This window comes from Alligator sinensis, unplaced genomic scaffold (genome assembly GCF_000455745.1).
Source record: "Alligator sinensis unplaced genomic scaffold, ASM45574v1 scaffold783_1, whole genome shotgun sequence".
NCBI classification, from domain to species: Eukaryota; Metazoa; Chordata; order Crocodylia; family Alligatoridae; genus Alligator; species Alligator sinensis.
Window position 1 is genome coordinate 358,556 of NW_005842197.1, and position 26,780 is coordinate 385,335.

The following is a 26,780-nucleotide window of genomic DNA, read 5'->3' on the forward strand; positions in this document are numbered from 1 at the left end:
GCTGCTGCTCTATCATGATAAATAAATGCACACAGCCCTGGGACATACTGGAGAAGAGCAAGAGCTCGGCAGATACCGATAATGCCGCGGAGTTCGGCTTCAGGACACAGCTTTATTGGAAGAAAGGAAGAACCAAGGTTAAGCTATTACAAACACCCGAGTGCCACAGCCGAGATGGGTAAAATCTGTCCTTATATGACTTCATTGCATGTTTTATTAAAAGCAAGTATGAACAAAAATGATCTCACTTGAACACCTGACTTTAAAAGAAAGGCAACAAGAGTAATGACGCTTTCACTTATTTTAAAACTTGTTGGGGGTGGGGGACCCAGGGGAGAAGCACTGTAGGTTTCTAGAAAGTAAAAAAGGATTTAGAGTCGCATTGGCCTAGACTCGGAGTTGCTGCATGGAAAGAGTTGCAAAGATCCAGTCTCAGGAACGAACTGGCATGTTACTGGGAACTGAGCAGGTGCAAATACACAAAACTGCCCCATCTAGCACGTCCTGGAGCTCCTCATCCAGCAAATCCTTTTCAGTGCGCTAGATTCTCCTTTACAAGTCACGACATACCCAAAACTGCTCTATAAATGGAAACTCTGAATCGACGTTCCTCTTGCTGCTAGCACTTGTTATATATTCCCGTGCTCCTGGGGGATGGTGCATGGTACCAGACACAGAGCAAGTCTGAGAAACTTGCAGCTGAAAGGACAGCAAGAACGGGGCCAGGACACATTGGGAAAACCCACAAGGCAATACCCTCCTACACTCTGGTAGGAGTCGTAGTTGGGAGGCTTTGGAGTCGTGGGCTGGAGGCAGAAGTAGCCAGGGCACTGACCATCTGCTGGAAAGATTCACAAAGGAGATTCAGCTCCGAAGTCAAAGTCGTGTAATAATTAGAAATGCAATTTATAGCAGCTATGCCTTGATTGCACTGCGAAGGAATAAGAGGAGTCTGGAAAGAGCAGCAGCAGCACTGACCGGGATGTGGACCAGGACTGTAACCATCAGGACAGAGAAGCAGCACGGAGGGGCAGAGTCGAAAGGCAGAGGGGCAAAGAGCGTGGAGTTGCAGGGGCCGAGATGGGAATCAATGAAGTTTCAGTGACGAGCAGGAGCGATAGGAGGGACATCGTAACAGGATGCGGCCACTACCCTATGCCGTATGCTCAGCATACGGCAGCTAAGGGGTCTGCGGCTTTCAAGAGGAGGAGGATGGCATCATCAGCAAGAGACTTGGAACGAGGAACAGGCAGGGCTCAGAAGGAACGAAGCAAGTTTAAGCTGATGGTGACACACGGGAGGCAATGTCCGGTGCATAGTAACATGGGATGCAACAGGAGACAGGTGCTCAGCAGTTTCATGAGCACATGGGAACAGCCAGAGAAGGTGTGAAAGGGATGGTGGTAAAGGGGGTGCAGGGAGAGAAGAGAGCAAGACAGCCGGAGGCAGGAGAGCACAAAGCAGCACCCTTCCAGCCTGCCTTCCTGGCATGGACAGTGGTTGCAAACAGGAAGGAGCTGGGAAGCGGCCAGCCAAAACAGTGCAGCGTGATGGGGAAGAGATGATTGCTCTTGCCTGTCAACCAGCTGCTGTCTCAGCCAAGCAGCAGGGCGCTACACAAGCCTGACAGCAAACCTCCCCCACTTGCCCCCAGATGCACACCTTCCCCGGCTCTACCGTGTCACGGTGACCCTGCCCCGTGCTGCGGCAGCGTGGATAAACACAGCCCCCGTCTGCAGGGCTGTCAATTCTCCAGCTGCAGCCGGCTCACTTGAATCAGAGAAAAGCAGAACAGGCTTGGGGCAAAACACTGAGAGCAACTGCGTGTACCAAGTGTGCTAGGAGCACTGAGCGCAGCACACGTGGTCCTCGGGGACAGCGGATCCAGGAACCTTCGGTTTTAGTACAATTAGCTCTGGATTAAAGACCTGGCTTGTTAAATGCTGAAGCAAACCAAACTCCCAGCATGGTCAAATCATACAGTGGGGGTGGACTGCTCTTGCACCCCACAGGAGGGAGGCTGCGCTGTGCAAGACTGTTCCCTAAACGAGATCTAATGAAATTCAGCTGCCCCCAAAATCAACTACTGGAATGAGACATCTGCCTTGGAGCGGCCTGGCTCTTCCAGGCATAACCTGAGCTTCTGGGGATGGTAAAATCCTTCCTTACCAACAAGACGGTCTTGATAGTTTGGGGATGGAGACCAAGGAGCCTATCGGTATCTTATGTATTACTCCAACACCCCTACAACTGATTCAAGCCAGAGGATTTTCTCACTGACCAGAGGCCAACGATCAAGGAATGGACTTTACACTTAGCTGCTTGTCACGGATGAGGCATTTAAGAATTACCTGATGGCCTGAAGACAAACAGACTGGAGTTGTGGCAGACAAAATTATGGCACCTTCCTGGTCCCAAGCACGGTAAGCATTCACACCAAGAACAGATTCCCCAACCAGCCGGACAGAGTTGAGATGGAGCCCGGCATGCTGGGACCAGCTGCCTCCATGACCACGTGGCCCTTTGAGATGGGAGGGCTCAGGCCTACCCCGGTTTATGCCCTTTTTTCACATTTTGACAGCTTGCCAGCTGGGTTGGGCAAAGTCTGGACCCTCCTGAGGTAGGAGCCTCTACAGGCATGATGGAGATCACTGCAGATTGCTGCACAAGGAAGGTGCAAACCCTTGCTATGCCAGGAAACCACCGGCGCGCAGCGTCTGTTCCAGCAGTGTCAGCTGCAAACTAATTTTAGTAACTAGCAGCAGTTTTAAACCACATCAGCTGCAAGCTCCAAACAATTATGTCCAGCAAGTTGCAAAGAGAAGAGCCAGGAGCAAAAGTGAGGCCATGCTGCTCCGGTGCCCACAGCCGGCACGGGAAAACTAACTGTAAGCTTCCATTTATTTCTAGTGACAGTTAGGAGGTTTTGACCACCAAGGCTTGGAGAGATTAGGCAGCTTTGTAGCCATCCCTGCACTTCCTAATGCTCCGTGACCTGTGCTGCTGATGTCTACCGGAAAATTACTCTAGACAGTGGTATGGAAGGATCACCGTGTAACCCTCTGCCTCGAGTCCTGTTCGTACAGAAGGGGAACGTAAAAAGGTTAATCCTTAGAGGTGGTCTGGCAGCGGTGAAAGACCCCGGAGACGCTCACCTTCCATGGCGTACTTCATGTCCTGGGCAAACAGATTCCACATGACTTCGGCACTGATCTTCCCAACGGCAAGCTCCTGCGGAAACCTGAGTGAGCAATGTGGAAGAGGCGTTAGTGGGGTGCACAATGAGGGGCGATGTCATTCAGCCCTGAGCTAATCTATGTGCTGAAAAGTTCAACCGGGAGGAAATTTCCTTTATCTTGAGGAGACACGGTGCCAGCCACACTGCAAATACCTCCGCTGCCAAGACTGCTCTGGGCCTGTAGACGCCAGCCACGCAGTCCCTGGTTTTGGAAACAGCTACATACTGCAATTGCCTGCCGTGTTAGCTCACAATGCTTCTCCCTCCTACACCTCTTCTTTTTCCACCTTACACAAGTGACTCCTTAGTCTTTGTTGGGATTACTGCACAGCACTGCCAACACTAATCGGGTGTCTCTGCAATGTTAAAAACCATAATCCCTAACCATAACCTGTCCCTCTCCCTACAGAGAGCCATCAGATGTTTGTCTTTCACTTCCTCAGGGGCAATCATGGGTCCCCTTTCCCAACCCGCCCCGCTGCAATATCTCAGCACAGCACAAAATGCGATGCTCCAAAACCGGTGCAAAACGCTGTCACCAAACGTGCACGTTTCAAAAGTGCACCCCAGAAAACTGCACAAGAAGAAACAACTCTCACCCCGTTTTCAGGTGTCTCACCGAGCTCAGGACTGAAATAAGCAAGGTGTAGGGGTGCGAACTCCATCGAAACTGAACTTTTTGAAACTCTTCCATCCCAAGCAAAAAGTTATTTATATAGACAGAGACAAATAAGACAGAAAGACAGACAGACAAGATAAGTATTCTCTATCAATACACAAATGACACAAAAGGCAGAAGGCAGAACAAACAATGAGGCTACTTCTAGTACGAGCCATAAAGGACATGGAGACTTCTTACTGGTTTAGGACAGGGGTGTATGAGTTTTTATCCTCTTCTATAATGGAAACTATCAGAGTGATGAGTTTGGGCCAAAAATCAAGGTTCCTGATGCTGGGGCCTTGCTCCTCTGGAGGGAGATCCTGATTTTTGTTCTGAAAAGGAAGCCACGGGAAACTAAGTACTGAGTTTAAACCAGACGATGACTTCTCATCATGCCGCCTGTTTCATGTGCGCTCCATATGCCACCCCCAGCCGAAGGATCCAACATCCCGTCTCCCTCCTGACAAGTCACTTGATGGAGAACAAACATCCTGGCATACCAGTCATGCCGCTAAAGGGCAAGTCTGGCACTTGGTATTAAAAATTGCCTCTGGTTTTGACGCAGGGGCAAGTTGATGAAGTTGTTGCTAACACTTTCCAACCTAGAATATCTTGAACTTTCCGGTTGCATGGTTGATATTTACTTCTCTACCAGGGCTGACAAGAAATGCACCCGCCTGCATGCTGCCAAAAAGAAAGCGCCACAACAAGTGGAAACTTAACAATTTAGGTCTTGATGCTTATTGTACAGATCAGCAACCGCAGCACAACCCCCCCATCATAAACGAGATTCAATGCAACAAGCATCTAGCACCAAGTGTATGCAGTGTTAACCCAATTTTCTCTATTAGCCTAGTATCTGTTCTAATTAGCAGTTGCTTACAGAACATGATGTCAAATCTCCCCTTTCAAATATATGCTCTAATCATGGAATAAATGTTTGATTCTCACAGAAGTGATCTGCAAAGCAATTAGTTACTGGAAAATAAAGATCTTCTTTCATTCAAAGCCCAATCAATGCTCATCAACTGGCTAGGATGAAACTGCATTTGGAAACCTGCAAGCCACAAGATGTCGTGGAAGTTAGGAAAGCTCCAGTAATTATATTCACTGTATTAACTCAAGTCACTTGGCGGCCTTGATTTCCGCATATCTGTCTGCTACTCACAGGATCCAGTTGATATTCACGGCTGTACAGTTCGTGGCAGTTGTTGAAGATGTATTCGTAGGTCGAGTTGAGACAGGCCTTAACGCAGTCCTTCACGACTTGACTGGCTCGGGGCGGACTCTGTAGTTCTTGGACCTGAAAGGAAGGGGGATTGAAGTTAATCACAAGATATGGTTTACGGAAACATAAGGGGAGAAAGGACCTCAAGGACCATCCAGTCCAGTGCACGAATACAGGACATGCCATTTCTAATCCATCCTTATCCAGCCTCTTCTTGGAAACCTCCAAAGGAGAGTCCAGGACCCTCCTGAGCAATCGCTTCCTCTGTCCTGCTCTTCGCATGAGTTGGATTTTTTTTCTGAAAGTTAATCACCACCTGCTTTGCTTCAGACTGAATCTACTGCTTTGGTCCTGCCCCCGTGACAAGGCAGAGGGACATTTCTGCCTCTTCTGTATGGCAGCTTTGCAAATAACTGAAAATTGCTGTCATCCGCTCCATCCACCCCACTCAGCTCCCTTCCCTGAAACTAAATGCACCTAGTTCGGTACCTCTGTATCATGGGGAGGAGGAGGCTGAAAGGGGAACCTGCAAGGACCCATAGGAAACACAGGCATGTGCCTGGATTCACGTCCCTCTCCATTGCTCAGCATCGGACTGAGAACTGCACAGGATGTGCCTCTCGGGTGTGCACCCGGCACCCGGAGCCCTCTTTGAGGGTAAAAGCAGAGCTCAGGACCTGGTGCGGTCTCCCACCATTTATGTGACAGCACAGTCACCCAGAGAGTCACTGCAGTGGGCTCCAGGCTCTCCTCAGCCCACATTTCTACCTCCAAAAAGGGCGCTATTCACCAGGCTAGTGAGAAGTGTGGGCGGAGGACCCCTCGCGCTCCTCCTGCTCTGTGCAGCCAAGACCTGTGGGGCCAGAAAGCTTGTGCAGGAGGGAGCCCAGCTGGTGGAAATTCAGCTGAGAGAGTAGAGTCCCGTTCCTTGGGCTGCAGATGCAGGTTATACGAGACAATTGGAGAAACAGAAATAATCCGAAGAGCAGGGACCAGAGCCCTGGGCTCCATCCCCAGGCAACTGCCTGATCAACTAGACCAGAGTCAGGCTCTCTCTGGGCTACAGAGTCCAGCTTCAATAGGAGGGCTGCAGCCTGAGACGTGCAAGATGCTAGTTTGAATCTCCTCAGGCCGAGACAGCCCAGAATCTTCCTCCTCCACCTGCCACATTATCGAGGGAAATGACTGTGGCTCCCGTGTGTCATGCCGAGTTCAACGCCGCGGGTGTGTTAGGTGGGCTCAGAGAACTTCTCCCGCACCAGCGCCTACCAGATGCTTGGACAAAGACTATGTCTTGCTCCATCACAGAGGAGGATCGTAACAGAGGTTATGATGTGGGGAGAGGGGGGAGGAGACATGCAGCTGCTCACCTTGGGGTGCTCCACATAGGCATGGTAGTTTAGGTTCAGGTTCCAAATCACAGAAAATGAGGGTGGAAGAGAGCTCAGGAGGTCACATCTAGTTCAACCCCCTGCTCCAAGCAGGACCAGCCCCAACTACATCATCCAGCCAAGGTTTGTCTCTCCGGGGCTTGAAAACTTCCAAAGATGAAGAGTCCACCACCTCTCTAGGTAACCCATTCCAGTGGTTTACTACCCTCCTAGTGAGAAAGTTTTCCTAATATCCAACCTCAACTCCCCTTGCTGCAGCTTGAGCCCATTGCTCCTTGTCCTGGCATCTGCCCCCACTGAGACCAGCCCGGCTCCATCCTCTTTGCACCCCCCTGCAGGGAGGTGACGGCTGCTATTCAATCCCCCTCTGTCTTCCCTTCTGCAGACTCAATCAGCCCAGTTCCCTCAGCCTCTCCTCACCAGTCCTGTCCCCCAGCCCCACCACCATTTTCGTTGCCGTTCACTGGACTCTCTCCAGTGTCCACATCCTTTCTGTAACTGGACACAGGACTCCACATGTAGCCTCCCCAGTGATGAATAGAGGGGAAGGATCACTGCCCTGGATCTGCTGGCATCGCTCCTACCAATGCAGCCCAGGATGCCGGTCGCCTTCTTGGCACGAAGGGCACACTGCTGGCTCCTGTTCAGCTTCTTGTCCTCTGTCCCCGCCAGGTCCTTTTCTGCAGAGCTGCTGCCCAGTCCGTCGCCCCCAGCCTGCACCGGTGCAGGGGATTGCTCCCTCCTCAGTGCAGGACTTTGCACTTGTCCTTGTTGAACCGCATGAGAAGGGAGGGGCTGAATGCATGTAGGCACCTAATGAGTTTTGTGGCTGTTGGAGCAGGCAGGTTCTGGATTGCTTTTTGTGATTCAAGCACCTACAAATCTCCCCACATCCCATTTAGACATCTGGTTTAGATTTAGGTATCTGGACTTGGTTTATCCATGGCTCAGTGCAACTGTGAAGCAAGGATGACAGATGTGCATCTCCCTCACTGGAGGGCTGTGAACATGAACTGGCGCTGGGGGTCAGGTAACTATCTAAAGCAACACTGGGAGCAGCAGAAGTACAGGGCGCACACAGCTGTAGTGAAGCTCACAGGACTCCAACGCTCGTGTCCCAGGTCTCACCGTCTTCCCTGTTGTTAGGAAAGCTCCCGGGGAGACTCCATCAGAGCTCATGACACCAGATGGGCAGAGTCCCCAGTAAACCATAACTGATTTTTAAACTTTATCTTTCACCGATAACTCTAATCCACATTTTAAAGTTGCTGACAGAGACATTTACAACACGTTGCCATACCCCTTCTCCTCTTGTAGACCTAGTCTTTTGTTACAGACTCATTATTTTAACTAAACTCATGCTGCCTTCCTGACCTACAAGGGTTGGCAGGCATATTATCTAGGATGAGATGCTATCCTAGGACAACTCTGCTATTGCTCAGCATTCCAGCTTCTTTTAACTTCTTAGCCTTATGAATTAGGAAGCATAATTTTCACATTTTGAGGACATGCAAAACAGAGTAAACATTTAAAAGGAGTTAACAGGAGCACGGGGCTGGGAGGAAGCCGCGTGGTAAGTTTTGTTCCTTTGTTTTTCAGAACCTAAACCAAGATTTTTAGGCAAGGAAGGTTAAGTGAGGCTTGATGAAATGGATGATTTGTAACTCCATAAATGATAAATCCATTTGCTTTAAAAGGCAAGGATTAAGGTTAGCAAGTGACAGTGTACTCGCCTTCTACAGAACTTATAAAAACCAGGAGGTTAAAAACACAGAAATGAAGAGTTGAAGATCTCAAAAATCACACCCTGACGTAGTGGTAAACAAAATGCAACTACAAAAAAGCATGTTTCAGTACTGCATAACGACCTTAAGTATCAGCTCAGGGATCTTTTTATTAATAAAAATGTTATCTTGACTCCACTGTTTTCTTTAAAGAGATACTGCTACATGAGAGCTATTACAAGTTATAAACATATTTATCAGTCAAGAGATGTTCTAGTGCAAACTTCATTGCTATTTATTGATTTTTTTTTTCCATGTGGCTCTACAGGAGTTTCTACCGTTGTAAGTAAGTGAATGTGTGAGAAGCTACCTTCAAAGAGACAACACATGCCTCCCAATGCGATTGTACGCAGCGTCTATGATATGAAAACCTTGATGAAAGAACATTATCGATTTTGCCCGAAGAGTTGAGGATGTTGTGAAACACCAATAAGAGTTTATCTGGACGGCAAGAGATGTATGCTGCCTTTTCCCTGCTTCCAAGTGCCTAATACATGTAAGGCATGGGCACGATGGGTTAGATGTTCACTGCGACGCTCTCTTTTACGGAGTACAGGCCACCTCCCGCCCCTTCCTTACCTTCATTCGGAAGAAGGTGATGCTGGTCAGCAAGTCCACCGTGGATTTCAAGTCTTGTAACCGCTCAGGACTGCTGGCTGGGAAATTGTTCTGCGGGCACAAAGAGGAAACCACGTTTGAAAGAGCTACTCACAGCCCGCACAAATAGCTGAGAAGAACAGGCACGTGCAGGTGAACTCCCTGGTCAGGACAACAGCACGTGCATGCTCTCTCCTGTACTCCGGGCACCAACCAGCACGGGATGGCGAGCACTGTAAACTGAAGGGGCAAGTGCGGCTCAACGCACCAGGCAGAAAGGACATTCCCAAAATGAAATGCTTATTTCCTCCTGGCACATGGAAACTAGCAAGCAGGACTTCGACAAGCATCCCAGAACAACAGGCCCATGAGCACAGCACGTGCCATGCCCAACACCTGACTGTAAGAGAATCACTTGCATCAGAGCTAGCTAGAAAGAACATCAGCTGTTTGGTGGGGACAATTAATTAGGAGCCCATTTATTGCAATCAAGACTCATCATTACAAATTAGAGCTAATCACACTTTACCACAGCGCGCATACTCTGCTGCCATTTTTGGCAGCCCAGGCTTGCATTTCGTGCAAGAATTAACTAATTTCTGCCTACCCATAAACAGTATTACCCCACTAGTTGTAGTTACGGGGCTCCCTGATGATAATCCTCAGATGTACAGGCAGCACTTCAAAGCACATCAAGAGAGCTTCCTTCTCTCGGAGCACAAACAAGATAAACTACAATTCAGTGTACATGCATTTCCTATAGTATGCTGCAGATACTACAAAGCATTGCTGGAAATCAGCTTTCTGGGGGCAGAGGGGAGGGGAACAGGGTCTTTCAAAACTTTTTTAAGTGGTAGTTGACTATATTGACTTCCAAGCCTTCCTCACTAACTGCAACGCAGACGTGGTCTGTGCTGGATCATGGAGCCCGAGGTGCGAGGTCACTAGGGTTGTGCCTGCAGCTCCATCCCAAACTACATTATAACAGACCGCAGATTTTGTTCTCTGCACCCTGCCCTGCTGTGGGGACCATGGAGCGGCTGGTTTCACACTGTGAACTGCTGGATGTGCTGCAACCGCTGGTTTTGCTCAGGCTGAACACATGCATTGCCCTTGCTAAGTCAAGTCTCTGATGCATCCAAGGCTCCCGATGCACATTACACTTAAGATGTGATTAACCAGTTAATGACATGTTAAGTTGTGAGCCAGCTACACAGTAAAGCAATTAATGGCTTCATAAAACAGAGAACAAGCCACAAAGCTGTTCCACAAAAAATGTGCAGTAACTTTATGACTGGTTCCTAACATGCCATTAACTGAATGTGTGGCCAGATGCATGCATCAGATCCCATTGCACCTTTACTTGCATGTCTGACAGGGGTCCTACTCTACTATCCTGAACAAGAAAAGTGCCTAACACCATGCTTAAGGGCTATCTGGGACAAAAAATCATAAGCGATCTAGGGCCATCAAATGACAAGCTCCACCGATGCCCCAACTGCAGTTAACAATGGCTATTCTATGCAGGTGCCTACAAGGGGAAAGGACAAGATTTCCAGCTAAACACAGAGCAAGAAGAAGTGAAGTGGATTTAAAAGGGAGGTTTCTTTGAGCAGCAGAGGCAACCATTACTGTACACACGACCTGTCTGAGGGGTTGCAGGGGTCTGAGCCTGCAAACACGTCTTACCGACCAAGGGCAAAGGATGCGGCTCAGGCTCCGGTCAGACCTGCAGCTGGGTTCACTCACAGACTTGTACCCTGTCACAGGAGGCTGCAGCACTAAGCTGCTCTCCTGTGGTAGGTACGTCGTTCAGACTCCAGCTATGGGCTCCTGCTGGCATTCAACTCAAAGGCACTAACTCGGGATGACAGCTTGTCACACAAGGAGCAAAGGTGGACATAGTTCTGAATCTCAAACTACTCTGGAAAAACTTAAGGGAGCTAAAATGCCAGAAAAGGGATGGTTTGCTTTTTAACCAAAAGGAAAAGAGTGGGCGCCCATGCTTCCAGAAGTCAGGACAACTGTCTAAAATAGCGACACGTGCTAGAGAAAAACCCAGGCTCTGAACTCTTCCCGTCCCCTCCCTGAGCAGCCAAAAGTACTCCACTTACCCTATACGTAGAGAGGTCAATCCGAAGAGAGTTGTGCAGCTGGTCCAGAAGTTTAACAAATCTCTCTTTCTGTTGAGCAGAGAAGAAAAGTAATAAAGTGTTATGCTCCATCTGAAAATTAGATCCAATGAACACTTAAAATAACCAGCACAATGCCAGAGAATTAGTGTTGGGTCACAGGAGCGTGGGAGGAAGAGCGATGGATATATTCTATCGCACAACCTTGCAAAGAAAACAATATTTTTCTAAAGAGTCCTGAAGTCACTGCTGCACGGGCCCCAGGAATAATCCCAGGATGACATTAGGAAGGGTGGAAAAATCCCCCTTCATCCCTTTGGAGACAGACGTACCATTCAACAGCCAGACTGAAAGACCAGAATGAGTTCACTATTCCCAAGACTGGACAAAGAATGACAACATTTAGGAGAGCAGCGTACTCCAAGACAAAGCAACACACACAGAAGCACCCGATTCACAGCAGTGACACAAGACCCCACTCGTGTCATTTAGGCATTACAATTATACTCCAAGGCTCTCCACCTCCACCTTGCTCGTGTTGGCACTGGACCTATGACCCAGTCCTGAAACCTTGTTCCGGGCCAGCACAGGTTTTCTTTAGTCCGACCACAACTTCTTCCATTCGATAATAAGCAAATTTCATTGATACGCAGGGATAGCAGATGAGATTAATGCGAGTGAAGCAAGCAAAATGCCTACACACTTATACTTATTTACCAGTCTCTGTGCTCCATGCTGAGTTCAAATCTGTGCTGGGTTCATTCGTTACTGCACTCTCTCCCACTCAGCCACGTGGGACAGAGCATATAGTAGAGCCTGGGCTATACCAAAGGCTACTCTGCTAGTCCTCAAAGTCCCAAAGGGTGCTGCACATCACAGTGAAAACAACTGAATGGGAGGGGGAGTGGGGTCTGGACAGTTTAATTCATGTCTTACTAAACCAGTGCAAAGCTCGAGTGGAAACTGAGTTATACAAGCGCCAAGCATGGGACTGGAAAAAAAAAGCTGTTTTGTTTTTCAACCCGAGTTCTGAAACCGTTCTTTCACGCGGTGTATATCATCAACAGCATAAGCACACCGAGTTTAATATAATGTGCTCATTTCCATACCATCTGGGCTCTGGTGCTATTGGAACAGAGTGCCACCATCACAGTGCTTTACACTGATTAATATCCAACATACACGAGTAAGATGACAACGACTGTTTTCCAGCTTCATGAATATGCATTCCCTGGCTCAAAACAGCTCTTGGACACAATGCTCCTTAACCAGGACGAGCGATTTATTGGAAGTCAGATGCCAACGAAAAAAACAAGTAAATCAAGTGAGTTTGGCTATAACTGCAGCGTAGAACAGCTACCATTGAAACATACCCCGAAGTTGGAGGCTGAGAAGCGGTCAGAAGCAGACACGTTGGTGGAGGCAGTCGTGTGCGCGTAGTACGCGTTGATATTGGCCAGTAAGGTGCTCATCACAGCCGGCACGCCAGGGCACATGTACTTGGAGGAGAGACATGCAAAATGCCTGGACAGACACAGATAAAAGACACAAGTAAGGGTCGACTCAATCAATCTGTGATTCCACGGATTTCGGGAATCCAACTTGAAAAACTTAATAAAAATAAAATGCTGGCTCCCCAGCGGGAGGCACTGGTCTTCACTGCCGCTGCGGCCCAGCCCCGCAGCCCGCCCAGGGGGGCACAGTGCCAGCTGGCAGGGCGGCATGAAGGGCGGTAGACAAGATGGCAGCCATCCCCTTGTCCCTCCTCCCCCCGCCAGGGCCTCTCCACCAATCAGCACCAGGGGGAGGGGCCACTGAGCACATCCAGGAAATATCCACGGAATTCGCGATTTATGCCGCGACCAACCCATGAAAATTATTTAGTTTCTCCATGATTTACGCAGCCCCTCCAAGCGAGGCTTACAGCTTACAAGGTTATTGCTGGGCCCCAGGGACAGGGCAACCCGTAACAGAAGCAGTGCATGCCTCTAAGGACCACAGCGATTGTGGCTATACAGTTCATCCAGAATTTTACCTATACAGGGGGATTTTACACTAAATAGCATAGGGGAACCTCCTTCTATACTAAGCCTTTCTGCAAAAATACCATATTTACCTAAATCCAAGATGACCCTGAATTTAAGACTAACCCCCCAAAATTAGATTCTATAACATGTATGATTGTTATAATTTTCCAAGTATAGAATCCAACTATTGGAAGATCATCTTTAATTAATCTTCCCCCCTTCCTTCTCCCCCACCACTGCTGCAGCATGGAAAGCAGTGGCAGGGAAGAAGCCAGCGGGGCTTGCCCCCTTGCACCTTGTCCCCACCCCTTCCCCCCTCCCTGTGCCTCTGCAACCTCTCACCCCCCTTCCCTCCCTTAAGCTGCTCCGCTGCTGCTTACCCTTGCTCTGGCTGCAGCCCCGCTCCAGCCTTTGGTGTGGGGAGACAGGGCAGGGGGCAAGAGGCAGGGGTGGGGGGCAAGCAGGGGAGCAAAGGCTGCAGGGAGGAGGTAGAGGCAGCAGCTGTAGCTCCAGTTCCAACCCCGGATCAGGGCTGGAGGCACAGCAGCTGCCATCCCCACCCCAATCACCTCATACTCAAATCCAAGATGAGGGGTGTCCCCCCACCATATTAAGGGGGAGGAGGGTCATCTTGAATTCAAGTAAATATGGTACTTGAACAGATGACAACAAAATAAATCCTTCCAGCTAAAGAAGAGCCTCTCAACTCGGCAGTGTATTGCCAGCAATCTGAACCCAAGATTATCCCCTTGCTCCAGGGCACAATTCTGGGAAGCAATATCCGATAGAAAGAAACTCCACTGTTCCCCCCGATGGCTGGCAGCACCTTCCTAAGCGACAAGCCAGCAGGAAGTGCAAGGCCCTCTCCCAAGCGCAGCAGGATCTGTATCCCAGTATCTTTGTGCTGTACAGATCACTCTCTCCTTTAATTCCTTGGGGCTAATCCTGCCATCCTGCAGGAAGTGCCTGGTCTCATTTGCATTTTCTCATTTAATTGCTCTCATGAATGTGCAAGGAAACCTCCTGCAGGAAATCCGAATGCTATTCCAGCAGCATTTGGGCTGGCGGAGTGATTAAACAATCAAAGAAAATCTGTTATAAATAAGGGAAATCATTGCTTAAGGCGGACAATATTTTGCATGACAAAAAAGGCTAATTCCAACAAATAGAGAAAGACACTGAAAAGTTGGGCAATGTTTCAAGTTCGCTTGTGCAAGAAGCTTCCTGGAACTTGCGAGCTGAACTCCAAAGAGCTTCCTTAAGCAGAAAGCAGATCCTCGCCCTCGCCCTCCCCAGGGAACAGCATCACTAACTCCCATATTACCTGCTTTATAGATGCCCACTCTCCTTCGCTGAGAGCTTTACAGGGAATACTTAAAAAAAACGCCAGTAAACAAATGCCACAGCATGAGCTATCAGGCTGTCAGGCAGCTTAGACGCTTGGATGCCACAGCTTGAAAACCTAGACAGACACACCACATAATCACCTGCCTCGCTTCATCTGGGCCCTTCGCAGGTGCGTTTATTGAAGAATCCCCCCCCCTCACCCCTTAAACTATTTCCACTCTTCCTAAAAAATAAAATAAATACATGAAACCCAAAAGCAGTCCCTGGAGAGATGCTGTCTGGGCTTGATGCGAATTTCTGTCGCTTCTCAAGAAGCAGCACAACTTATGAAATGCAGACGCTCCCACTAATCCTTGGATATCACACACCAGCAACGAGCACCCGTGACCTGCCCAGTGCCTCTCTCATGTCAGTAATTCCCTTCTGCTTTGGTTTTTGAGGCGTGGCTGACAGCGAAGATATCTGCATGGAGATTACATTCCCTTCAAGGGCTTCGGGAAGCCCCAGAAATGAAACTCCAACTTCAAAGGTGAATTTCTTCAAGCTAATCTGCCTCTTTCAATATTTCACTAAAAACAGAAAGCAAATGCAGTACAATAGGTTCCCTGCTGGAAAAAAATGAGTTCATTACAAACCCCCGGCAGAGTTTAGGAGCTAGGGAAGGCCTTCAGCCAGACAGGACCGAACAGGACAACCCAGGTTGTCTCCCGTGTCAAACCCTCCTACGTAAACTGCTCGTCCTGGTTCTCGGCTCTGTCCTGGCCAGGCACAACCTTGCAGGAGTTTCTCATGGCAGTGACAGAGCAGAGGTGTTAAGTCTGAGTCACAAATGCTTTCACTCCCCACGGTCTCCTCTCACTCCCCAGGCATTTTCATTTGGGTGAGTGGGCAAGCTGAACACCTCCCTGTGCAATGACCAGGAAAAGTGGACATCTTGCAGCAGTGATTCACTGATGGGAATCAAGTTCATGCTTATCTACATCAACAGCACACATACAGCTGTTCAGATTAAAGCCCCAGTGGAAAGGGCTGTCTACTAGTTATGGTTCTCCTGGAGGTCCTCGCACATTGATTTCAAGCCTTTGAGGAAGATGATGGAGAGAGAGAGAGAGAGAGAGAGAGAGAGAGAGAGAGAGAGAGAGAGAGACTGCCCTTCCTACACACAAGAATCCCAAAATGTAACAGCCAGTGGGGAAATCTTGAGCCAGGACAGTCAGCAATACTGAATAACCAACAGAGGAGGAACTCTTGAACTGAATCATTGGGTTGGAAGGATTTTCAGCGGCTTTCTAGTCCAAAACCCAGAGAGTCCCTGCCACCCCAGGTGGGGAACAGGTCCCCACTTCACATGCGAGGTAGCCAGGGTCTTATCTACTAGGCCCAGGAGAAGAAATCAGTTAGTGAGCACAGAAGTTCAAGATTAAGGAGATGTGAACGGGATCTTACGTCATAGCCTGGTATATCGACTCTATGCCGTAACGCATTGCAAATTCATCCACTATCTCTTGGGCTGTCTCATCAAAGTACACCTTCCAGGCATCATCTCCTTTGGCATCAGGTATCTTCACCACTCCATTCCCCTGGATATCAGTGAGATGGTGGAAAAGGTTCTGAAATGCAAACATAAATGAACTTCAGCTTTAAGATTTCCAAAAATGCAGAGTTGACTGGCTTGGAACCATCCTAGAGAAAAAGTTTATAACACGCATCCTCTATAATACATCTTTATTTTATTATATTTTATTTTATTTTTTTTGCTCGACTCAGTTTTCTTCCCAAGCATCCTTGACAGGATCCCTTCACTGTCATGCCCGTCACTCTCAGAGCAAGGAGCAGGTAAGTGATGCAAAAGAAGAATTTTCTTGCACCAGTGCAGTCTCAAACTCTTTGGTCTCTTCAAACATATACATCGGGGCGAGGATAAAAATGGACAAGTCTGATAAACTAGCAGAGGTAACAGGTTTGTTTGTGTATTTGTTGTTGACCAACCCTGTGATGATTTTAATCTTAAAAAGGGAATGATTTCTAAGACGACAATCGCCCATCCATGCCTCCTAACCTCATCCAGCCACACCGGGAAGGTTTCTTTGCACAGCTGGAGTGCAGGAACCAGCACACGCTCAGTTCTTCTGAGCAGTTCTTCAATTCACCTCTCATCCAGACACAGAAGTCTTCAGGGACAGTCACTTCCTTGGTACGTGAAGCAAGTGACGTAAAAAAATCTTATGATTTAATTACGAGTCACAGACCTTTCAGCTTTAACCAATGATTTATCTTGATCTAATCACTTTATGTGTAAATCATCTCCTGTTTTGTCTGTGATCCCCAGAATCAGGGAATGGAAGAGAGGAAATGATTAAAAGCAGCAGCCTTGGAAAAGTGAAGAACAGGATGACCTACCGCATTCAGCAGGCAAGGCGCTGTCAATGAACGAAAAAGCCTAACACCCAAGGGTATGATCCTACCACCCGCTCAGCAGCCCATTGAAGTCGGATGGTTCATCTCACATCCTTGTCCTGCCATGGCTAAACGATTAATAGGTGGGGCCAGAAAACACTATGAAAACACATTATCTGATCTCTTAATGTGTCAGGGCTTCATTAAGTGCACCTTATTTCTTATTTGAACTCATCTAGCTTCAGCTTCCAGCCACTGCACCTTGACCTGCAAGACTGAGGGACCCGTGAAATTTGGGTCCCCTTCACCGTCTCTTTGACAGGCTAAATAGACGGAGCTCCTTGAGACTCTTGCTACATATTGTATTATCGTTCAGTCACTCTCATGACTTTTCTCCAAAAATTCATAGAGTTGGCCACTTTTTCCTGTATCAACACAAACCACGGACTTTACATCCATGGACACTGAATATCCTCCGATCTCGAGGCGGCCCCTAGCCATACATCAGTGCAGCAGTGTGGGGCAAGCTTTAAACAGCCAGAGCCTGCATGGCACCTGGGGGCTTCGCTTCCAAGGACACAACGCTGAAGACATTCAAGAAGAAAATTTAGTTGCAAATCACCTTACGTGCCACATACGACCCATCACATGGGCACAGTTTTTCTGGCTTCTGAAAGCAGGTCACGCTCAGTACATCTTGATATCCCTTAACATGCTTATAGTTACAGCTGGACAGATTAAAGTTTGTACATAAAAGCACCCAGGCTTCACATAATGCAGGCTGAGGCACAGCAAAAAGCAAGACCCTGACAGAGCGTTTAGAGATGAATCTGTGGCACTCTTTGGCCGGCACATTTGTTGCTACTCTGCATAAAAATCCCAGGGAAAGAAAAATGTATAGAATCAAAGAATCACAGAAAATGAGGGAGCTCAGGAGGTCACATCTATCCAAGCCCTGCTCCAAGCAGGACCAGCCCCAACCCCATCATCCCAGCCAAAGCTTCGTCTACCCGGGTCTTCAAAACCTCCAAGGATGGAGACTGCACCACCTCTCTGGGGAGCCTGGTCCAGTGTTTTACTACCCTCTGAGTGAGAGTTTTTCCTAATATCCAACCTCAACTTCCCTTGTTGCAACTTGGGCCCATTGCTCCTGGCCATGCCATCTGCCAGAACTAATTTTGCTCTACTTAATAAGACAGCATAGCAGTAATTTCCTCCTGCTTAAACTAGGAGAGGTAGAGCATTACTGACCCTATGGCTTAGCACAGCCATACGGGATCACGTGGAAGGAGAAGCGGCGGTGCGCTAGTCCTCCTTCCACCGGGAGAAGTGCGATGCTGTCATCCAGCTCCGGCATACTTACTTCATGAAGGCAGGTGTACTGAACGTGATATGGGGCCACCTTCTCTTCTCCTTTTATCTCCACGCTGATTTGCAACCGGATAGCACCAGACACCGCAGATTTATCCGTTCTTTTCTCTAGAAGGAAAAACAAGCAGCAATTAAAGATATATTTTACTAGACATGGAAGCCAGCCATTGCAACGATAGCATGACAACCTGCTGAAAGAAACAACACACCTGAAAATTAAGGCTGAATGTGAAGCCAGCTACATGCTTTAAAACCCCTTGAATACAACATTTTAAATATAAAATGATATGCAAAGCTGCATTTGCCAAGTGGGCACAAGGGTTGGGATGCGTTTGCACTGCAGCACACACCAGTGGCAGACCCCTGTGCAAACATCAGGAGCGCACAACTCATCTCACAACCACCCCGCAAAGCCCAGCCTCCAGCCACGCTGGCACAGCAGAGTCGCTCCGCTACCACGCAGGAAGTCAGAGCAGGACAGGCAGGGAAGGAGCAGATCCCCTTCCTTTTCAAGTCTGCAGGTCTGACGGTGAATGCATGCAACGAGCAAAGAGCCGGGGAGCTCCAGGTTAACGGGAGAGCGGTGGGTAGATCCAGGGGTAACGAAAGCCAAGGTGTCAGCTGAAAGCCAAGTGCATCCAAGCCCACATAAACGTGTGGCCTGTGGGGGCTACACATCCCGACACAGGATCCGGTGGTGGTTGCGTAAAGAAGTCCTTTTGCATTGCAACCTCACAGACGATACCTCTGTACTCGAGAGGAGGTCTACTGCATAGCGCCCGAGCACAGGCCTGGAAAGTACCTCCTGCCTTGGATCCAATTCCCTGCCATCAGGCATCGCATGATAAAACCCCATCTACAGGCAACCACGTCGCGCTACCCCGTCGCAAATGCAATATTCTGTTCTCCAGCTATCGAGCTCCCCATAAAACAAGTTACGTTTTGCCCCCGGTACTCGTACGGAGATGCTGTCCCAGAACCTCGCCGTTCTGACATTCAGAAATCCCCTCCTAAAAACCAACCTACATGTAGTCCAGACCAGTTCACACCCATTTGGCTTTGTATTAATGCTCTCCATTCACTTCAGCAGCTCTTTCACCCCTGATATTTAAACCCTTGGCATATCATAAATAATAATAACCACACACACACACTAACAAGCACAGATCTTCTAATCTCTCCTGGTAAAATAGTCTCTCTCTTTTCCAGATGACCCATGTAGCCCATCTCTGCACCCAGTCCAGTCAGGATTGATCCTTTCTTGAGCGCAGGTGGTCTGAATCGTACGGCACGTTCCAGGTGAGGTCCTACCAGGAGCATTAATACTTCTCTAGCTCTGTTGGACATATAGCTCCCTAAGCAACCTAAAATTGCATGCACCTTTTTCTCAGTAGCATTACATCGGTGGCTCTCAATTATCCTATAATTGAATAATACACCCTTGGTCGTTCTGCTGCCCTGTTATTTCCAAATATGTCCATCATCTTATAGCAGGAATCGTTTCCAAGAACCTATTATTATGCTATGAATTTTCTCTCTACTGTAAGTCCTCAAGGTCATCTAGTTCTTCCTGGACAATATTCTGGCTCTCCTCCATATTATCAGTGCCTCCCAACTTTACGTCCACAGAAAATGTTTGTAAGCACACTCCCACTCCTTCCTCTTGCACCACTAATGAAGACTTGTTAGATGTTCAAAGCCTGGGGAACTCCAATGGTAGCTTTGTTTTAGCACAGGTTCATAGAAATGTTATAGAAATGGGGCTGGAAGGGGCCTCGGGGAGGTCATTTAGTGCAACCCCTGCCTGAGGCAGGATGGTCCCTATCCAAACCATCCTATGCAAATCCACAATCTAACCTCTTAGTGAAACTACCATCAAGCCTGACGCAACACAAGACATCGCACCCAAACAGGCCGCGGGTAAGGGAGGGGACCACGAGAGCCAGCTACCTACTTCTGTAAACATGTTGTTAATATACGTTTCGGGGATGCCAGGTCGAGGGTCCCACCCCTCTACCGAGGGAGACGACAACTTGCACGGCCCGTACGAATGTGACTGGGGGTAAAATGCCTTCCCGCTGCCAAAGCAGCGCTGGTTTGACCCCGAGCAGAGGAGCAAGACCTTCTAGCCAGAAACCTCGAGGTTTAAAGCCCTGGCAGACCATCCCCTACCAGTGACAGTCCAACCTCTTCTTGGACACCTCCAGCGATGGAGAGCCCCCAAATTCCCCGGGCGTCTAAGTCTACTGCCTCCCCGCGCTAAGAGCAAGAAGTACTTCCTGATCTCCAGCCTAAACCTACTTGGCCGCAACTTCAAGCTGTCGGTTCCCGTTATCCTGTTTCAGCCATCACCCCTCTGGCATCCCGTCTCCAGCCATGACCAATTCCTAGCATTTCACAGGAAGGTGGAAAACTGCACAGAAAACATCCTGCAATTGCCCAAGGAGCAAAAAAACCAAAACCCCAAACCAACCCTCCTTCCCAGCCCCTGCTCCTACAGAGCTTCACCCAGTCATCTGAAGCATGTGATTTTATTATAGTTACTGTCTTAATGTAGGGCGGCAAGTGCTTTGAGTAACGCAGCCCCACGTCGAGGGACGGGGAACTCGTGGATTCACGTAACTCCGTGGATTCAGGCAAACAAGCTCTATGCTGCTACGCCACTGGCACCGCTCCAGTACTAGAGCCGAGAAAGGGAAGGATGAAGTGTTCCCGACTACAAATTAGCGGAGCATCAGACATACTGGCTGGCAAGCTAGCCCATCCCAAGCGCAGACACACGCCCAGAGCTTTGCGACAGAACCGCTGTGTCTGACGGAGGCTTTTCTCTCCCTCAAAACAAAGCAGGATCGTTCCTCCAATACTGCTGCACAAGCAAAAGACTAAAATTAAGCAAGGCTAAAATTAGAGATGTCTTTAAATGCTTAAGCATGGAAGCACGTCGTGCTCGTGGGCGAGGGCATCGCTCCCAAGTCACTGCCATCTTCGTCGCTGTCATGAAGCTGGAGGTAACATACCCCCGCTCGAGTCTTCCAGGCTGCAAACGGGCTCCAAACGAGCAGGGTGACCCAGAGCAGTTGCCCGCTTTTTGCAGACCCAATGCAAAGTCCGCTCTGGCCTCAGCAACCCATCACCCAGACCTGTCTGCATCTCCAGGCTGGACCAGGCAAGGACCAAAGCATCCTCCCCACGCTGGCATTGCTCAGGCCGCGAAGCGCGAGGTGCCGTTGTAGATTCCCAACATTGACAGCGGAGCGGCCGCAATCCCCTCCAACTCCTCTTCTGTCAGAGCCCATTAGGAGCGGCTTTCACACCGACTTATGTAACCGAACAAACCGTTTCATTTCTCTCCACCCCCGCAGATTGTTCTGGCGTGAACCTTTCTCCCCATCCTGCTCGATTAATTGACCGTTAAAATGAGGGCAAGTGAAAGTCTGCAGCGTCCGGGCTGCGGGCAGCTTTCGGTCAGCGCCTGCGTCTTCTCTGCCAGCGTTTCCTGCCGTTCTCGACAGGCTACATGGGAAACTGGAAGCTGACATCTCTACCAGGTTACCGACTCCTCAAAGCTTTGCTTTACGACATCCGCCCTTGTGCAAGTGGTCCCTTCTCAAGGTTGCCCGAGTCCTTGCGCGAGCCTTAAAGATTCCCTGCTTCCTTTTGGCTTGGGAGCAGATGCTCGTTTATCAGCTGCAGAGATGGAGAGCCTGCGTTTAGTCACGACACGGGTCCAGCCGGCTGGGATGCACCTGCCTCCTGCTGCTGCTCCTGGGATTGCAAAGGAGCTCGCTCCTCCGAGACAAACAAATCAGCTCGTTCCAGCCACAGCTACTCAGATCGGGATGGAAATGCACCCACTTTGCTTACAGGCCAAGGACAATTCTATAAATGACTGAAGTTTTTGGTTTTGGGATGAATCCCAAGAGATGACCGACAGGCCAAAGGCCACGTTAGCCCATGCCCCAGGTATTCTGCCTGCCCCCATGCTCAGCCACGTGAAAACCTCTCACCTGCAAGTGCATCACCTCCACAACAGGAGAGAGGAATGGGTCTAGGGTGAGGAATCGCACCGACATCTCTCACAAAGCTATAAAGAACAGTGATTAACTCGGGCGCGCAGGGGCAACCCAGAAGAAAACTTCAACCAAGAGGAGAGTCCCAGGGATTGCCCCTCCCTCACCTGCAAAGCCAAGTAACCAGCTGTTCCTCCCACGGCCTCTCCGGAGACCCGGCTCCCACACTGGGTGCCTTGAGAGCTGGCAGCACCAGCATAACAGAGATTGCGGATCGCCTCGGCTGTCTCCAAGCTCCGGGTTCAGTCGAGCAAGCCAGAGAGCAGACGGGGGTGGTATGAAGCAATGAGGGATGCCAGAGGCCCAGCAACCTCCCACTGCACCCCCCGGTTGGAGGATGCTGCCACCGCTTCCATCCCACTGAAAACACGACAAAAGTACTGATCTGACCAAACCAACAGGATGCCTGGGGCACGAGCTCAAAACAGGCTGCAAGGCCACCCGTCAGGGGCCATCACACCTCCCCGGGGTCCCCACGCTGGGCCACCTGCCACGAGGCTGGTGAAACACAGCCTGCTTCGCCTTTCCTTCCAGGATAAAGCCAGTGGTGGAGCATCCGTGCCCCGGCATGCAACACGCCTCCGCGCTCCGCAGAGCTGCACTCTCCATAGGGCCCCACTGCCATACAAGAGTGGGACCAGCGAGGGGTAGCTAGCTGCAATCATGGGGAGGGCTGCAATTCTCTCCATGGCAGTGTTGCCCTGCAGCTGAAAAGTTGCCTGTGCAACCATCGATGGAAGAAACAAAAAAGGCTGCTATCCTCCTTAAGTTACTATCATGCCTGCTGATTCAGCATTGCACAGCTGCTTATCGCTCCTCCCTACGCGGTGTGATCTCCTCTCAATGAACTGGACAAAGAAACGGCCTGATGCCATGCCCTCGCACGTCCTGGTACATCATGGAGCGCTAGTGGCAGCATACGAACAAGCACGCATCGGACGGGCGGGAAGCTCTGCAGAATGGGTCGAGTCCCCCACACCCTTTCCTGCATTGCTCCCTGCAGCAGACACTGGTCTCCAGGACTTCACAATGCAAGTGAAGAGAGACAGCTTTGCCTTTATGGTGCAACACGGGATTTTTCCACTGGAGAACATGCAACCCCACAACCCCCTACTAAACAGAGCCCTCCTCACGCACGGGCACACCCACTCTGCAAACTACACCGGAGACTCCGGTGAAGAGCTCTCTGATTTTGAACGGACCCGGAGACTGCTGGAAAGCTACTCACCCAGATTGTACCACACGTCCATCTCTCCGCTCAGCGTGCGCACCTCGATGATGGTCTGCCCCAGGAAGTCATCCGACTCGCGTTTCAGCCTCTGCTTGACCCGGGACTTGATGTCGTCGTCCTCATCCCAGACCCGCACTTTGATGCGATCTGAAGAGTTATGGCACTCGCTGGGGACAAGACAGGAGCAATCAGATGAGGAGCCAGACACAGTATCCAAAGAGCAACACAACACAACAGGCAAGTCAAGGGGATAATTCCCTTTCTATTCGTCTGATAGAAACTTATTCACACTGGCAGACGATGGGGAAAGGGTGCGCGATGCTCACAATGTTTCGTGCCCAACTGGAGAACTTTTTAATGTTCTACTACAATTTAACCATAGACATAGGGGCCTTGGCTCGTGCCAGGGTTGCTAGCAGGGACTGCACGTGGGCTGGCAACGTGGTTACAAGCAGCAATTCAGAGGCCGAGACACAAGTTGAGCAGGACCCCAACTGGGACCAGGGCTCCGGCTCCCGTCTGTTAAAGCCTCGTCACACGCCCTGCTCCTCTTGCTCAGGAGCTGCCCAAACCCCTGCAAAGCCACCTCGTGCTCTCCTTCCAATCCCTGCTGTGCCGGGTGCCTGCAAGAACTGCAGCAAGGGTTCAGTTTCCCAGCAGGCTGAGCCCCCCGGCCACCAAAGTGCCCAAGGTTTCCTGGGACTCTGCCATCGGTTCGTACCCCTCGCTGGTCCCAAACTACAAGCCCCGCAGGGCAGGCGCTCTTCATCGCACAGCGCCTAGTGCAAGGAGATACAGGTCCATGATGCGCTGTGGCAAGGCAAACAATTAAAAATAGCTCAAGCAGAGGCAATTAGCTTAGTTTTGAGACTTTCATGTCACCAGAAAAATAACAGTGTATTAATGTACAAAGCAGAGCAATCAGATAGATGTTATCGTGCTGCCTGTGTGTGGGAGGCCGGGGTGGGATACAGTAGATCTAATGAAGCCAGTATTTAATTATTAGAGTTGAGTACGTCTATTATTCAGCTCCTACCAAGAGCTACGCCGTACGGCAGGCGGGTCACCGCAGACATCTCCTCTGAAAACGACTCGGGGACGGTCAGGGCCCCGCGGGGGCAGAAGTCTTGCCTATCCTAACCCTGAGACAGGAAAGTGGCCTGCACAACAATTAAACGAAGGGAGGGACATAAAAGAGCTCTTGGTTGAGAAACCTTTCGAGATGAGCTCTCTCGTTACAAGAGCCTTGCTCATTTGTAGGACCCGTGACATGACCCCGCAATCCGACTGCTCTCGCAGTTAAATATGAAAACATGGCAACTCTTGCTGAAGGCCTCTTTTCGAGGCTGTTTAAAGATGCTGCATCTGTTGCTAGGCAACAAGGCACGAACGAAGAAATGGGTCAGACGAGATCTGCTAAGCCAGTCACTACGGCGTGGCAGTCACCGTGGCATTGACTCGCGGCCTACCCCGAATCCATCCGTCCCCCCGTTCCCATCCCCTGGCTTAGGGTGGGTTACGCAACACCTGTACAGCCCTGCAAACGGCATACGCGCACCCAGGAGCTAACGGGGAATTAAAACCGAGCACGGCAAAGATGTAACGGCAATTTTAGGTTGCTCGGTTTATTACTGTTCTGATAAAAAAGCCACAAGCCATAATTTTTTTTCCCCCCTCGATTGAAGCCAGGTCCCATTTGGATTGCAGAAAACACTGTCAATGCTCTTCTATTTTTATTTTTCCTTCAGCCCAAGCCTGGGCCTGTGTTTAGAAATGTCCGCTATAGAGATGTTACAGGTTCTTCCTCTGGTGTGCGACATTATCTGGGCACTGGGGAGGCCACATCTGGAGTCCTGTGTCCAGTTACAGAAAGGATGTGGTCACATTGGAGAGAGTCCAGCGGAGGTGAACACAAATGTTTGTGGGGCTGCGGGACAGGACTGGTGAGGAGAGGCTGGGGAAAATGGGCTGGTTGAGCCTGCAGAAGAGAAGACCAAGGGGGATTGAATAGCAGCCTTCACCTCCCTGTCGGGGGGCTGCAAGGAGGATGGAGCTGGGCTGGTCTCAGTGGGGACAAATGACAGGACAAGGAGCAATGGGCTCAAGCTGCAGCAAGGCAAGTTGAGGTTGGACATTAGGAAAAAACTCTCACCAGGAGGGTGGTGAAGCACTGGACCAGGCTCCCCAGAGAAGTGGTGGAGTCTCCATCCTTGGAGGTGTTTAAGACCCAGATAGACAAACCTTGGCTGGGACGATGTAGTTGGGGCTGGTCCTGCTTGAAGCAGGGGGTTGGACTGGATGTGACCTCCTGAGCTCCCTTCCCACCCTGATTGTCTGTGATGTCTTATCTGGAGGCCTTAGAAGAAGCATCAAATGAAAGAGTCATCATAAAAGAAGTACTAGAACTGCAAATACCCTTGCATGGCCCACAGCCCTGGATATTCAAGGGTTTTTAGGTGACTACAGATGCCAACAGGTGGGAGCAGGATTTACCAAAGCACCTGCGAGCATGTTCAGAGCCGACTCCCACTGGAAACGCTGTTTGGGGCCAAGCCCCGTGTGAAACGGATTCTCAATCCTGGCCCCACGCTCCCGCTGCTCAGAGGTCCTGCCTTCATTTGGCAACTACTCAAGCTGCTCAGACCTAGCGTGACCCACTGGTGCCTTTTGAACATCCAACGTGTAGTGCCCCACTTTTCTGGAGCAACTAACGGCAGCACGTCTTCCCTCGGCTAGGATGCGACGCGGCTACGTGGGGAAGTGTCAGTGGCACCACTGGACCACCCGTCTCTGCTCCAACTAACTAACGTCTCTCAGAGGGAGAGTTGTGCAGCTTCCTGCACTTCACACATCCTCTGCTGCTTGTGCAAAGCAGAGCTCAGCTCCTGAGGCTAGGGAAGGCACCCAACAAACAGCCCAAGATATGGCTCGAGGCTACCGCGTTCACCTTTGCATCATCATAAGGAAGCGAGGGTGCAGATTTGCAATACAGCAGCCACTCTGCAATATCTACCCTACATTTAATACATGGTAAATGCAAGGTAACGTGCCCTACTCTCACTACGGGGTAAGTTACCTTGTACTCACCATTGCATAAGAGAGTGCACAGTCAGCTAGTACGGAGTGACTTATGTGCCAAATTTACACCCTTGCTGATCACGTGGCAAATTGTTTCTCCGTCCAAAACTGAAAGCCAGCATCACAATGCCTGCCACAGAAACCGCCGTGCTGGAACGGCCAAAACTTTGAGATTCAACCACGTTTCTGAAGGACAATGTTAGCTTTTGCAATTTAAACATCATAAAC

At 49.8% G+C, this 26,780-nt stretch overlaps 1 protein-coding gene across 5 annotated transcripts in view; it reads right to left on the reverse strand.

Annotated features, from left to right (window-relative positions):
- UNC13B (unc-13 homolog B) overlaps positions 1 to 26,780 on the reverse strand; it is a 257,459-nt gene that overhangs the window by 61,630 nt on the left and 169,049 nt on the right. For all 5 annotated transcript variants that reach the window (XM_025207487.1, XM_025207486.1, XM_025207488.1 and 2 more), the window contains 9 exons: positions 23,472 to 23,641; positions 18,166 to 18,281; positions 15,852 to 16,015; positions 12,405 to 12,555; positions 11,014 to 11,082; positions 8,882 to 8,971; positions 5,068 to 5,202; positions 4,098 to 4,231; positions 3,156 to 3,241 (listed from right to left, as the gene is read on the reverse strand). In XM_025207487.1, coding sequence (XP_025063272.1) covers positions 3,156 to 3,241; positions 4,098 to 4,231; positions 5,068 to 5,202; positions 8,882 to 8,971; positions 11,014 to 11,082; positions 12,405 to 12,555; positions 15,852 to 16,015; positions 18,166 to 18,281; positions 23,472 to 23,641 — 1,115 coding nt within the window. The remainder of the gene's footprint in view (positions 1 to 3,155; positions 3,242 to 4,097; positions 4,232 to 5,067; positions 5,203 to 8,881; positions 8,972 to 11,013; positions 11,083 to 12,404; positions 12,556 to 15,851; positions 16,016 to 18,165; positions 18,282 to 23,471; positions 23,642 to 26,780) is intronic.